Consider the following 12,425-nt stretch of genomic DNA (forward strand, 5'->3'; position numbering starts at 1 on the left):
GGATAGTGATTTTGAATACATTTGAATCAGTTTTCAATGGGCATTCCTCAAAAACTACTGTATTTGTAAGTTTTATAACTACGATTTTGTCGTTAAATTAGAATGTGATGGAGATTGTCAGTCTCAATGTGTCCACATGATATTTTCCACAATGATACGAGATGCCTCTCTGGTATAATTAAAGTAGGTATAAAAGTTGAATGGATAGAAATTTATTGCGGGTGAGTCATTAGTTAACAAAAAAATTCATTTTACTGGCAAAAAGGCTTCAACTCTGCAGTTCAAGTTATTATCAGTCCAAAAAATAAAACTGAGTTTTTTTTATTTTAATTCTCAAGCTAAGTTACTTACAAGTTTGTGAGTCCTGCTGCTAAAATTGAGCGTGCGTGCATGTGTGCATGCGTGTGTGTGTTTCAAGAAGGGATCCACCAATAACCTAGCTGAAAAGATATGATTGAAAACCATAGAGTATATGTTTCTGTAGAGGAATCAACATATGACACATTTATCATTTACAGCTTGACAATCTACAATTTATTCTCGATGTTTTCTGTCAAAACTGCTGTAGGTTGCTGAAGAAACACATTTATAGATTATTATTTAAAGGCCTGTGGAAAACAAACAAACTGGGAAGTGAGGTGGTTCTATTATATATTGATGTCAGATGCCCTAACAATTATAATTACTGTATATTCTACAAACTAGGCAAATGACTGCGGTATTTTTTATCATTATATATATATATGCGGTATTATTGCACACTGGTTCTATTCAGTGAGGCTTTTAAGCTCATAATCACAAATTTGATAGAAAAATTCCAAACTAAACCCAAATAACTGTTTTTTTTTATTGTTATTGTTTCGACCCTTCACAGGCAGACTTTAACAGAACAAACAAAAACAAGCATTTCACGGCAATCTGAGATTAAAAACAGCCTGACTATACACAAAACGAATCTCCCTCTCTCTTCATCAGATCTCTGACTGGACACTGTTACTATTTGGTGGGGTCGATCACTCTGCCCATGAACAGCAGGCAGTTTGTGTCCTCATGGTAGATGAAGAAGAAGAACGGCCGGTTGACGGTGAAGGTCCTCGGTAGAGAGTACGGAGTGATGCCGATCGTGGTGGCAGCGGCCGCGGTGGTCCCGGTCTCGTCCACCTCGATCACGGCTTTGTGCAGCACCTGAACAGATAGACTGTCTTCAGCTGGACACTGTCAGATTGTAGAATGAAATTACAGAATGAGAACTGACCTCTGACACCTTCAGGCCGCTGCCTTTACTCAGCTTGGACAGGTCGGCTGTGTCAGTGAAGACCCTGGACATGCCCATGTCTTGGAGGATATTTTGCAGGGAATAGGACTGCTCCAGCTTGAATTTGGGCATGTTGACCTCCAGCTTTCTGTGGAGGAGAAAACATTTTTCGCTCATTATTTATTCTCTTTTAATGCTGGATGTTCATGACTGCGCAATACAGGTCAGAGGTCACGACTCCTGTGGCGACCGCCAGCGAGTCACAGAAAAACTTGAATTATTTTCCTTTCTTTCTTTCTTTCTTTTTAATATAAAAGAAATTAATGCACGCTAAAAAAGCATGGCTGAGCTTGCACTGTTTTAGCATCCAGTGTTTCCATAATACAACTTTATTTATAAATAGATATGAACTCCAAGGATTGTGCTATTGTCAGTCAGTTTAATACAGGAGGGTTGAGATTAAATAAGTTATATTTATTCTCACTCCTTTTCAGATATGCACATTTTATTTTATGTTTATTCACATAATGTTACCTTAGATTGTGATGTCTGTAACAACACTATTCTTATCTTTATTATTATTGTTATTATTATTGATAAGAATAGCATTTTATGTATTAAAAATATTTTGAATATGTATATTCATATAAATTATTGTAAATGTAATGGAGATTAAATAGGATAATAGATGGCTTCATTCTCATCTGTCCATCATTTTATCTAACAAAGACGTGGCACCACACAGTGCTTTGGACTGATCTGAAAACTTTGAAAATGGACGGTGCACGTACGTTTTGTGCAGCTTTCTGATCCAGCTCTGGAACTTCTCAGCGCTGATCCCGTCATCGATCTCGGTGTAGTCCATGCCTTTGTTGGGCAGCAGGATGAGCATGGAAACGCCTTCCTGGTACGGCAGCTTCAGGACTCTGGCACCCAGCAGGACGTCCTCCATCGTGTAGAACTTGTCCTCCAGAAACATCATCGGTACTTGCACTATGTTGTAGTTGTCAATGTGGAAGGGAGCGTTGTTTGTCAGGTCGGAATTGAAGGGTATCTGCCAGCCGCCTGCAGGACCAGAGGGGATATTTCTCTTTCTTCTCCTCATATAGTCAGAACCATACATACACCAGATTACTGCTACCGTACTTACCCTGGAAGAAGATCGTGTTGACAAACAGGAGTTGTGTCAGCTCATGCAGGTTAGAAACCATGTCTGCGACTTTGTCCGCAGTCTGCTGTTTGACGTAGTCGTTGATGAAGCTGACGCTCTCCTCCGTGTTGGCAAAATCTACAGTTTTGATCTCAGCATTGAAAAACCTCCTCACGTCTTCCTCAAACGTCTTCTCGATCTGAAACTGCTGCCGCACGAAGATGGCCATGCTCTGCTCCAGCTTCAGCGAGCCGTTCCGTGTGATGTTCTCGTGGAGGAGCTGGAAGAGCTCGGGGATCAGTTCGGGCCGGTCGGCCTTCTCCAGCTGCTCCAGGTTCAATCCCTTCAGGATCTCATCGTGCGTGAAGCCGTCAGAGGCCATCAGGAGGGCGGTGAAGCTGGTGGAGATGCTCAGAGGGGAAAAGAAGATGTTCTTGTCGTGGTAGCTGGCTATTTTCCTGTAAAGGTTGATGGCGAAGTCCATATTTTTGAGGGAGAGGTCTGAGATGGTGGCATTTGGGTGCTCTGCCCGGAGAGGAGCGAGGAAGCACAGGTAAGCGAGGATGAGAGTAAATCCCATCTTGGTGTTTGGCACCAACATCGTTTGAATCTGTAGAGCCGTGGGAGCACAACCTGAAACCGGAAGAAGTCAGAAAGTAAGAAAGCACCAGAGTGAGACGAAATTAAGAGTTTTGATTGTCGTGGCTGAGCTACGCTTTTCACCACGCTTACCTTTCAGCCTGAGCAAACGTGTGTTGGAAAACTCCATCTTTTATTTGGGGAGACAAAGTGCAAGTGTGCTCTGCTTGTTACAGATTAACCACGACATACAGACAGAGTCATGCCTGTTTGTATTCAGGGCCTCTTTTCCTGAGGGGCTGTCTCACACAATGGCCCTTTGACCTTCTCCGACCGGCCCACGGGGAACTGATGGGAAATTCGGACTCAACAACAAATCAGTGCACATGATTTGTTGGCCACTAGTGTCCAGTGTGTTCATGTTTGTGGGTTTAAATCAATATTATCAGATAAAACAAGAACTTTGTTTAAATTTGAACCTTTTATTAAGCGAAAAGAATTTGCTCAGTTGTCCACATCATTGAGTTCAGGTGTTCCTATCACTTCAATGGCCACAGGCGTATAAAATCAAGCACCTCAGAGTATTTCTACAGAGGTTAGTGAAAGAATATGTTGCTCTCAGGAGCTCAGTGAATTCCAGTTAGTTGAACTGGAACAAAGTGGAAGTGATTGGGGACGACAGGAACTCAGCCAAGGTGGTACGTCACGAAAAATCACAGAGTGGAGTCAGACATTTGGGTGTATTTTTATGAAATCACATGAAAACAATTATTAAATCAGTTTTCTGCCCCCTTAAAACAGCAAGAAATCAGGGAATTCAGACAAAAGACAAGACAGAAAAGAAATAATTCTATTTCCTGGTGGATGGACACGGTGTTAGCGCTCTGACCTCATAATGGGTTTGAGCCGTTATAGAGGTTGTATGTTCTTTCAGTGTGGAGCACAACACTCCACTTTCTGCTCATGGTACATAAAAAACAATCAGTGGTCACAGGCCTGAAAACATCTTGGACGAACTGAATAATTATAAAGAACTCTGACCCCTCAGTGTCTCCGGGAATAAAAGCAGAGTATAGTTTCGCTCTCTGAAATCAAGACTAATTACTGCAGCTCAACTTCCCTTTCCTATCACGTTTCACTAAACACAGCCTCATAGCATGCTGGAGTTGATCCACTGATATTCTCTGTTTAAGGCGGGAGTGTTAAACCACTTCACCACTGTGCCACTCTTCACCATACAGCCAGCGGATGCATTTATTTCAGCCCTGATCATCTGATCTCAGTGAGGTCCATGGACAATCACAGCTTAATCTGAAGTTACACTGTATGTCTTTCTTGCCTATTTTCTTATCTTGATTCTATTTTAGTGATATATTTAGTCTATATTCTCTATTTCTTTTTTTTGGTGATATGTCTCCACTGTAGCAATCCAAATGGAGTGCAGTGTTTTGTACTCCCAACTCAAAGTTTGAATTATTAACAATGATCTCATGTTCCAGAAGTCAATAGTCAACTACATCTCTGGTCAGAAAGTTTAAACTTCTATGATTTTCATCTATTAATACTTTACAAATGTGCACATTTATGTATAAATTCGTTATTACTATAGAAGATGTGCCAAACACATGTCGAACCTTCAAACATTAACTTTCTGTCAAAGTTCAAAGCCCAAACTCTGGACTTCTCTCAATAAATCCCTTAAAATGCTTCCCGCTTTGGTCTTTAAGGCTAAATTACTAAATCCGCTGTTGCCCGAATAGGATGTCATTGATTCTATGTTAGTGTGGTTCAGGTGAATGTCTGTATCAACACTTATGTTTTTTCTGCTCGTTTGTTCCTTCATCTTTTGTTATATTTCCATTATAGAAAATAAAAAAAATGTTTATTGATGGGGAGGAGTCCATATCAAAGTGTATCCCACCTTCACACCGCCCGCTGAGATTGGCTCCCAGTGATCCTGAGTCGGATAAAACAATACAGAAGATGGATGGAGGGAATTTTGATCCTTCAATATCATAGTTCCATAATACCATTTGTTTCCTGCAGGAAAAGCAGCTTCAAGGACTTTACAACACAGTTAAAGTGACAAAGTGCTTAAAAATGAACATAAAACAAGTGTGAAGGAGAATGAAAGAGTCTAATCTAGAATTATATGTTATTTAACACAGTGTGTTACAAGATCTAATGTCTTATATCACCATTAATGTATTTCCATGTTCTTGTAAAGCCCTTTGTGACTGAATGGGGTAATAAAATGCCTTGTCCAGTGAGCGAAATTAAGTAGAACTGGAATAAAATAAAAGACTTTTCACCAAGGTGGCTCACCCTGGATATAGCCATCTTTAAACAGAAACAGAGAAAAAGACAAGAGACGTTGGGGTGGAGGATTGAATTTCACTTTAATCCTGAAACACAAATCAATACATTAAAAAGATGTGTCGTGCTAACATGGAAAAAGAAAAGATGAATTAGTCATTATTGTAAGAATGTAGTGAATGTAAATTATGTAATTGAATTTAAAAAAAAAAAGAAAAACCCAACTACCAACATGTCACACTCGTTTACAAGTGCAATTAAGATAGAGATACAGAGAAAACAATAGCTCATCCTGCAGAATGAATCAAACTCTGCATGACGTTTGACAATGTTTGTGGAGGTCAAGTTGAATTTACACGGAAAAAGAAAAAGTAAACAAACTGAGTGCGTTGATCTGGATCACTAAGAAGCTGAGCTGGATTTCAGGAGTGAAGAGTCAATTTATTTACATGCGACTCTTTAAAGTGTTTTGTTGTGACTTTTGATTCTAAGAAAAATATCAGTTTAATCTTCTTTTCTTTTTTTTTGTTGTTGAACGTCTCTGGAAGTCATCAATCATCAAATGATTTGCATTATTTTAACTCTCTCAAAGCAGAACAATGTCTTATACGCGACTGCTCTGATCTTTATTAGAAGACACGTCTGATAAGTGCAATTAAACCAGCAGCTCGGGGGGCATCTGGATTCAGTTAAATAACTATTTAAAATCTCCCCTGTTTGCTTTGTGATGAATACTGATAAAAAAAAAAAAAAAAAAAAAAAATCAATACTGGGATGACTGGCTGTATACTTCAGATCGGATCACACCGTGGTGGTGAACTGAACGCTGCACCGATGAGCTGTTTATAAATTGTTCCCTGTTACCTGACAGCGTTTTCTGGGTGAGCTATGGAAATATGCACGATACGCTAGCATCTTAACATCAGCACGTCTTCGTCAGATTTGCTCCTTTTTGCTCACAATTCATCCAAAGTGGACAAATGTATGCCGCGAGCCGCCTAATCTGATATGTCATTATGCCTAACAAAGCTAAACTCATCGTCACAAACGTGCTGCTTGAGTACAGAAAGCGGACCACTTGTGAACATTCAAGTAAAATGACTAACAATTTGCAGCGACAACCACCCGGCGCGTGTTACAGGGCTGCTGGGAGGAGGAGGAGGAGGAGGAGGAGGAGAAGGAGTCGGTCCGTCGCAAACGGGAAAACTTCACGCTGGTCCTGATTACACGGCGGTCTACAAACCCAAGTCCAATACCAAGTCAGGAGGCCGTGATTACCTATAAAGCTTTCATCTGTGGTCTCATATGGCTTTCGGAGAACACCCAGAACAGAGTGTGTGTGAGAGTGTGTGTGTGTGTGTGTGTGTGTGTGTGTGTGTCCTCTCCAAACATTTAAACACACCCTTTCAATGTTATTACCTTCTGTGTTTTCCAGCAAAAGAAAAAAAAAAGAAAAAAAAAAAAAGAGGGGAAAAAAAGTGAATAGAAAAAGGTGTTTACAATAGAAATAGAAGGCGCCATGGTAAAAAGGCAATAGCAAACTTGGATAAACTGCATCTTACGTCCTGTGGTCGCCCTTTTCCCAGCCTGGGAGCTTCACCGAGTCCTCGTGAGACTAAGTGCTGCCGTTTCTTTCTTTCTCGCCGTTCTCTTCCTCTGCAGCCTGTCAGCGAACTAACCAGGGGAAACGCGTCCGCCTTCCGACTGTCCTCGCGTGTGCAAAAGGTTAGAAGAGGGAGCAAAAAGCTACCGCTGTACGGGGTTGTGGATTTGGACCGCTGTTTAACAGCGCGAGGAAACCTGCCACTGCTTCACTGACTCGGCTTCTGTTGTTGGTTCTCCTTGGAGCCAGTGTTTGCCGAGCCTGGAGGGAAGAGAAGTGCTCTCATATCAACACGCTCAATCACACTCCCGAGATTGATTTCATGTTGGAAACTGTTTTCTTTGCTCACCTGAGCCGCCTGTCGATTGTGCGTCATGTTGAGGAATGTTGGGCTGAGCTTGTTGCTGCTGCCTAAACACACAGAGGAGATCTGAATTCTGAGGTTTCTATTCACTCATACGGACGCATCTCAAAACAACTGATCATCAACTGTAACTGCTGGAGAAAATAGCCGCTGATGTCTGAGAGGATGAAAGTAATAACACATGAAAACACTGTTGTGCCTATGAAATGGTTCAGAATTCCATTACTGTACGATGTAACAGGTGTAGGTTGATGTCAAATTTAGAAAGATTTAAAGAACAAGGCTATGTGAAGGGGTAGGATTAAAGAAGTTCATACTTCTTCCCACTCCTTTTTGATCACGTAAACTAGCACGTAGACAGATTAAGTTGTTTCTCTACATTTGTCTTATTTACATGTTTGTCTTGTTCTTTTCACATGTTTGAAATAAAGGTGAATCAATCAACTTTATCAGACATTTATTCAACAATAATAAACTAAAACGTTTCAAGCGTCTATAAAAAAAAAAAAGGGAAAACATTTCATCTTATAGAATGATCCTGATAAAATAAAATAAAAAAGATCTGTGTATGTGTAATAAATGTAGAATAATAGGTGATTAGAAAGCCTGAACTCTCTGGAGGAGGTGGTGCAATATGTCACGCTCATATGAATACTTCAGTTTTATTGTGTTCATCTCAACTTACCGATCAAAGTAGGCTTGTCTCCTCTTCCTCAGCTCCTCGGCTGTAAGAGTTTCATTCTGACTCTCCCTTTGTCCTCCGGCTGCCTGACCCCCTGATTTCACGTTCCTCACCACACACTCTGAGGCTTTATTGCTCATCACTGCTCCTGTGACACACACAAAAAAAAGAGCAAATTTTTACAATATTATCCAATATTTACACTGAATGCCACATGAATTCTTTTGGAATGGCTCGTCCTCCACCTTGCATGCTGAGCTGAATGGCTCTGCGGAGATCGGCCTCCTCGTCTTCAACATCGATATCCTGCCTGCTGAGAGCCAGAGCTTTCTTCAGCTCTTCGTCTTCATCCACGACCTCCTCCTCCACGCCGAAGCCCACCTCTGTGTGGCCCAGAGCGGCTGACCTGCTGCTCGGAACCAAACAGCTTCAGTCAGACACAGACACAGACACAGACACAGACACAGACACAGACACAGACACAGACACAGACACAGACACACACCCTGCACTTGTCTGAGCCTCCTCCTCTCCGATGAGCCTCGGCCGCTGCTGCTGCTGAACCCTCATGATGGCCAGAATCTGCTCAGCTTCACACTCGGGAAGGTTTCCACGGATCACAAATATAGAGTAGCCTACAAACATGACAACTTTTAGAGGCTTTTCCTCAGTAAAACATCTCAATAATGCATCTGAATATAGTACCTTCTTGTTGTAACTGTGCCAGGAAGAGAGCTAGATAAGTGTCTGATATCAGTTCTGGTCCCGTCAGCAGAGAATTCAAGTTAAACCACTGCAGCGAAAAAAAAAGTGCCTTTAGTCCATCAAGTAGCATCATTATATTTCAAGAAGAGAAGAGTTAATTTCCTACCTGTTGTCCGAGTTTGCGTATAGTGAACCAGTGCTCTTTGTAGTTGCAGATGAAGGCCTTTTCATTTCTGAAACAAGAAAGTCACCATCATCTTAAACTATTAGCCTGCATGTACACGAACAATCATGAACGAAACACTTAAAGGAAACCCCACATTGGATTGATCATCAGGCTTTGGTACTCCCGACTGTTGAAGAGGATCAGCTCCAAGCCCCACACTCGCAGAGCATTGCTAATTACCTAGAAAAAAAAAAAAAAAAAAAAAAAATAGGAAAGGATTTTTTAATATTTCAGTGTTCTAGATTATTGCAACAGTGTGTTTACAGGTCTCTCTAAATATCTCACACTCACTTGTATCGAGAAGAAGCCACTGTCGTCCATGTTCCCAGATGGTTGCTGTAAACACATTTAGACGAAAACAAACCAAAACAAAAAAAGAGTAAATGGTCCGATCACACATCAAGTATCGTGCTGGAACGATATTAGTGTCTCAAGTGTCTTCACCTGTAAAAAGGTCCTGTACTCCTCGCTGGCCATGCCTCCCTCTGCCATCCTCATCCTCTCCTCTTCATCAAGCTGATGTGCAATGGAGGATAGATCCACGGGGGTGAAGTACTCGCCCTGCAGAAGGTTGTTGAGGCAGTGCTGAGCGCAGAGGGAGCCCTCTTGCTGCAAACAGAAATGTTGCAGCTGTTTAAGAAGTGACTAAAGTTTAGATCAACGTTCCCCAACTTTTTACTTGAGGAGCGCAAATGTTGTTTCCTATCTTTGGCGCTCTCCTATGGGGGTCGGTGCCCCCTGGTTGGGAATCACCAGTTTCGAAATTTACTCTGCCACAATAAAAATAGCAGGAGATGAGCAGTACAAAGCTGTAATGTTCATTTTGTGCTAAATATTTGTTTCACGAAAGTGGTTCTGTGACAGACCAGGCTAGTTATGGTTGCGATGGCAGGTAAACACAAAGCTAGTTTAGAATTTAGTTAGAATCTGTCTTAACAAATTGTCTCCTCAATCTGGGTGCATGGAGACGTCTGGAGTTAGTTTATACAATGGGTCTACGTCGTGTACCGTCACACTGAACATCACGGCGTGGCGTCTACAAATTCATCTCATTATTTTGTAGGAAAATGTTGCGTAAGGCGCTCTGTGACTCCTAACTGTGAAAAGGAGACCAGAAGATAAATTATTTTCCTATTTTTTAAACATCCTCAAAGATCCTCAAACCCCTCGACTTCTTGTGATATTTTTACATGACGTATGAATTCATGAGCTGCTTGTGTGCAACATCATCATGTGCTCACAAACGTACAGCCTCTCAGTGAACATCCTCATGACTTCTGCTGAAAATATGCCATCGTACACAAAGTAATGTCTAAGGATTGCATACTTCAGCCTACATAACTGTGCAAGACTTTGATTTCTGAAGTGATAGTTTCACAGGTTACATCTTGTGCTTTGTTTATAATCTCATTACGTTGCAGGCATTTGGCATCCAGGTGTTTAATGTCAATAACATTGTCCTTGGTGCAAGTGACTCATGTACATCTATGCTGGTGACGCCATTATTTATACACCCAGTCCCTCGCTGACTACTGCAACGTCTTCATTACAGTCCAGCTTCAATTGCATCCAAATAAAACTTAATGTATGGTTTCCAAATGTATGTTGAAAGCTACGTATCTCGGTATCTGCCTTGACAGTAAACTCACATTTGAAACCCACAAAAATGTGCCGCTCACGAAGGTCGAATCCTGTATTACTTTTCTTTACCAAAACAAATCCTCCTTCACACATCCCACCAAACAATTGCTGGTTAAAATGGCAGTTCTCTTAATCTTAGGTTACGGCAATGTAATCTACAAATCTGCCTCAAAAACTCTCCTTCACAAGCTGGATGGTATTTCCCATGCTACTATCTGCTTCGTGGCGAGAACTCCATTCAGGACTCACCATTGCTGCTAGTATCCCATGATAAACTGGGCAGACAGACAAACTCACTGCTTACATTTTATTTACAAAACTCCTCGACATCATCTACAGTCCCGTCTCAATATTCAAGACACAAATCGCAGTCTACATTCTAGTAGATTCATCAACCTGGTCATCCTTAAAGTCTGTACCGCCATTGGTCGCTCATCATTTCAGTTTCCTGTTGCAAATGACTGGAATCTGAACATACTTCTGAACAAAACTTCCTACATTTATTCCACAAATACCATACAACCATAATGAAAGATCACTCCACTTTATAGAACTATAAACACTGTACATACTACTTCCTTTATTTTAAGATTGCGTGACAATTGTATTGTATCTATTTGTTTCTAGGGCAGCAAGTCATCGTATAACTGATTCTTAATGGACCTGCCTGCTAAAATAAAGGTGTATGAATAAAAGCGTGTCTCCCTGGGCATAAAGTCACCCAGTCATTAGTCAGCTATACATTCACCCATTTCCCGTTCTGGGATTTGTTGAGACATTTAAGATAAGCTCCAGCTGTGGTAAACTCTCCAGTTGGTTCATCACTCAGCCGTTCAGAGCGACAAGCAGCGAGCTAAACTACGTAAACAACACAAACTAGTTTCATGTCTCCTCTTTGACAACACACGAACCTTTTCTTGACAAAAAAGACAAAACTGCGCGCCTAAAAAACGTTTCTGCGTACTTGCTCTTGTTAATAAATAAACTTTTCTCCATGTCTGGTTAGCAGCTGAGTTAGCATGTTAGCTTTGTGAACAACAAAACAGACACACAACACTCCAGATCTCTTAGCAACCGGCTCCGTGAGGGCGACGAGCCGAGCAGCAAGACGAGCCTAAACACCGGCCGAATTAATTCAGAGGGCGGACAAATCTAGATGAAATGTTTTGACTCACTTTCTCGTGAAATATGGAATCCATCATCAGCTTCTGTCAAACATTGACCTCTGACCTTTGGCCCCGCCTCTTTCTTCTTCTTCCTCTTCTTTGGAGTCAAACAGCCGTGAACCATCTTCTGAGTTACATTAGCGCCCCCTCTGGTTGGTACTGTCCACTGTTTTTCAAACATGATCTTAATCCCCGAGGAAAATTCTTTGGAGCGTTGCTCCACCCATCCTAAAACACAGAATAAATAGAACAGGCGTTAAAATATCAATAAGACAAAATAACATATAACAGTAGAACAAAGAGTTGGCGCTGGACCTGAGGAGGAAAGGATTGTCCGTGTCCCCTGTTTTCATTCAGGGGGTCAGTGTGGACATTGTGGGAGAGTAAAATATCCGGGGGTGTGCATATACAATTAACTAGGCCGGGTGCGGAACGATGAAGCTGTACAAGGGCCAAAGTCATCTCTACTGTTTGAAGCTCCTCAGGTCCTTCAACTTCTGCCACAATATGTTGACAGTCTTCTATGCGTTTGTGGTGGTAAGATACTGAGATCAAAACATAACCCTTTAGCTGCTGTTGATGAATATATGAATAATCTACTTTGCCGGGGGACGGTATTTGTAAATCTGATTCTGATGGAATCAGTACCTCGTCGCCAGTACCTTCGCCAGCATGAGCCTCACCAGCATGAGCCTCACCGTGTATCACTGGTCCTGAACCATGTCTCTCATGTCCTCC

The 12,425-nt window shown here is 41.5% G+C and overlaps 2 protein-coding genes across 4 annotated transcripts; both read right to left on the minus strand.

Annotated features, from left to right (window-relative positions):
• Positions 1-509: 509 nt before the first annotated feature.
• serpina10b (serpin peptidase inhibitor, clade A (alpha-1 antiproteinase, antitrypsin), member 10b) lies at positions 510-7,164 on the minus strand. 3 transcript variants are annotated; one of them, XM_080479526.1, is made up of 5 exons: positions 6,863-7,164; positions 2,406-3,038; positions 2,047-2,320; positions 1,256-1,403; positions 510-1,185 (listed from the first exon to the last, which is right to left on the minus strand). In XM_080479526.1, the coding sequence occupies exons 2-5, from the start codon at positions 3,004-3,006 to the stop codon at positions 997-999; spliced, it is 1,212 nt and encodes a 403-aa protein (XP_080335652.1). In that variant the 5' UTR covers positions 3,007-3,038; positions 6,863-7,164; the 3' UTR covers positions 510-996. The 3 variants fall into 3 exon arrangements, with proteins under 3 accessions (XP_080335652.1, XP_080335654.1, XP_080335653.1); XM_080479528.1 differs by having other exon boundaries at positions 515-1,185; positions 6,720-7,164; XM_080479527.1 differs by lacking the exon at positions 6,863-7,164 and adding an exon at positions 3,138-3,173 and having other exon boundaries at positions 515-1,185.
• On the minus strand, positions 5,366-11,776 carry atxn3 (ataxin 3). The gene is made up of 11 exons (XM_080479529.1): positions 11,697-11,776; positions 9,325-9,489; positions 9,172-9,216; positions 8,975-9,060; positions 8,821-8,887; positions 8,655-8,742; positions 8,455-8,584; positions 8,195-8,358; positions 7,953-8,097; positions 7,253-7,314; positions 5,366-7,164 (listed from the first exon to the last, which is right to left on the minus strand). Exons 1-11 carry the CDS (start codon positions 11,721-11,723, stop codon positions 7,112-7,114), a joined length of 1,032 nt encoding a protein of 343 aa, XP_080335655.1. The 5' UTR covers positions 11,724-11,776; the 3' UTR covers positions 5,366-7,111.
• Between the last annotated feature and the right edge of the window lie 649 nt (positions 11,777-12,425).

Source organism: Lipophrys pholis, assembly GCF_963383615.2.
Source record: "Lipophrys pholis genome assembly, chromosome: 14".
Lineage (NCBI taxonomy): Eukaryota > Metazoa > Chordata > Actinopteri > Blenniiformes > Blenniidae > Lipophrys > Lipophrys pholis.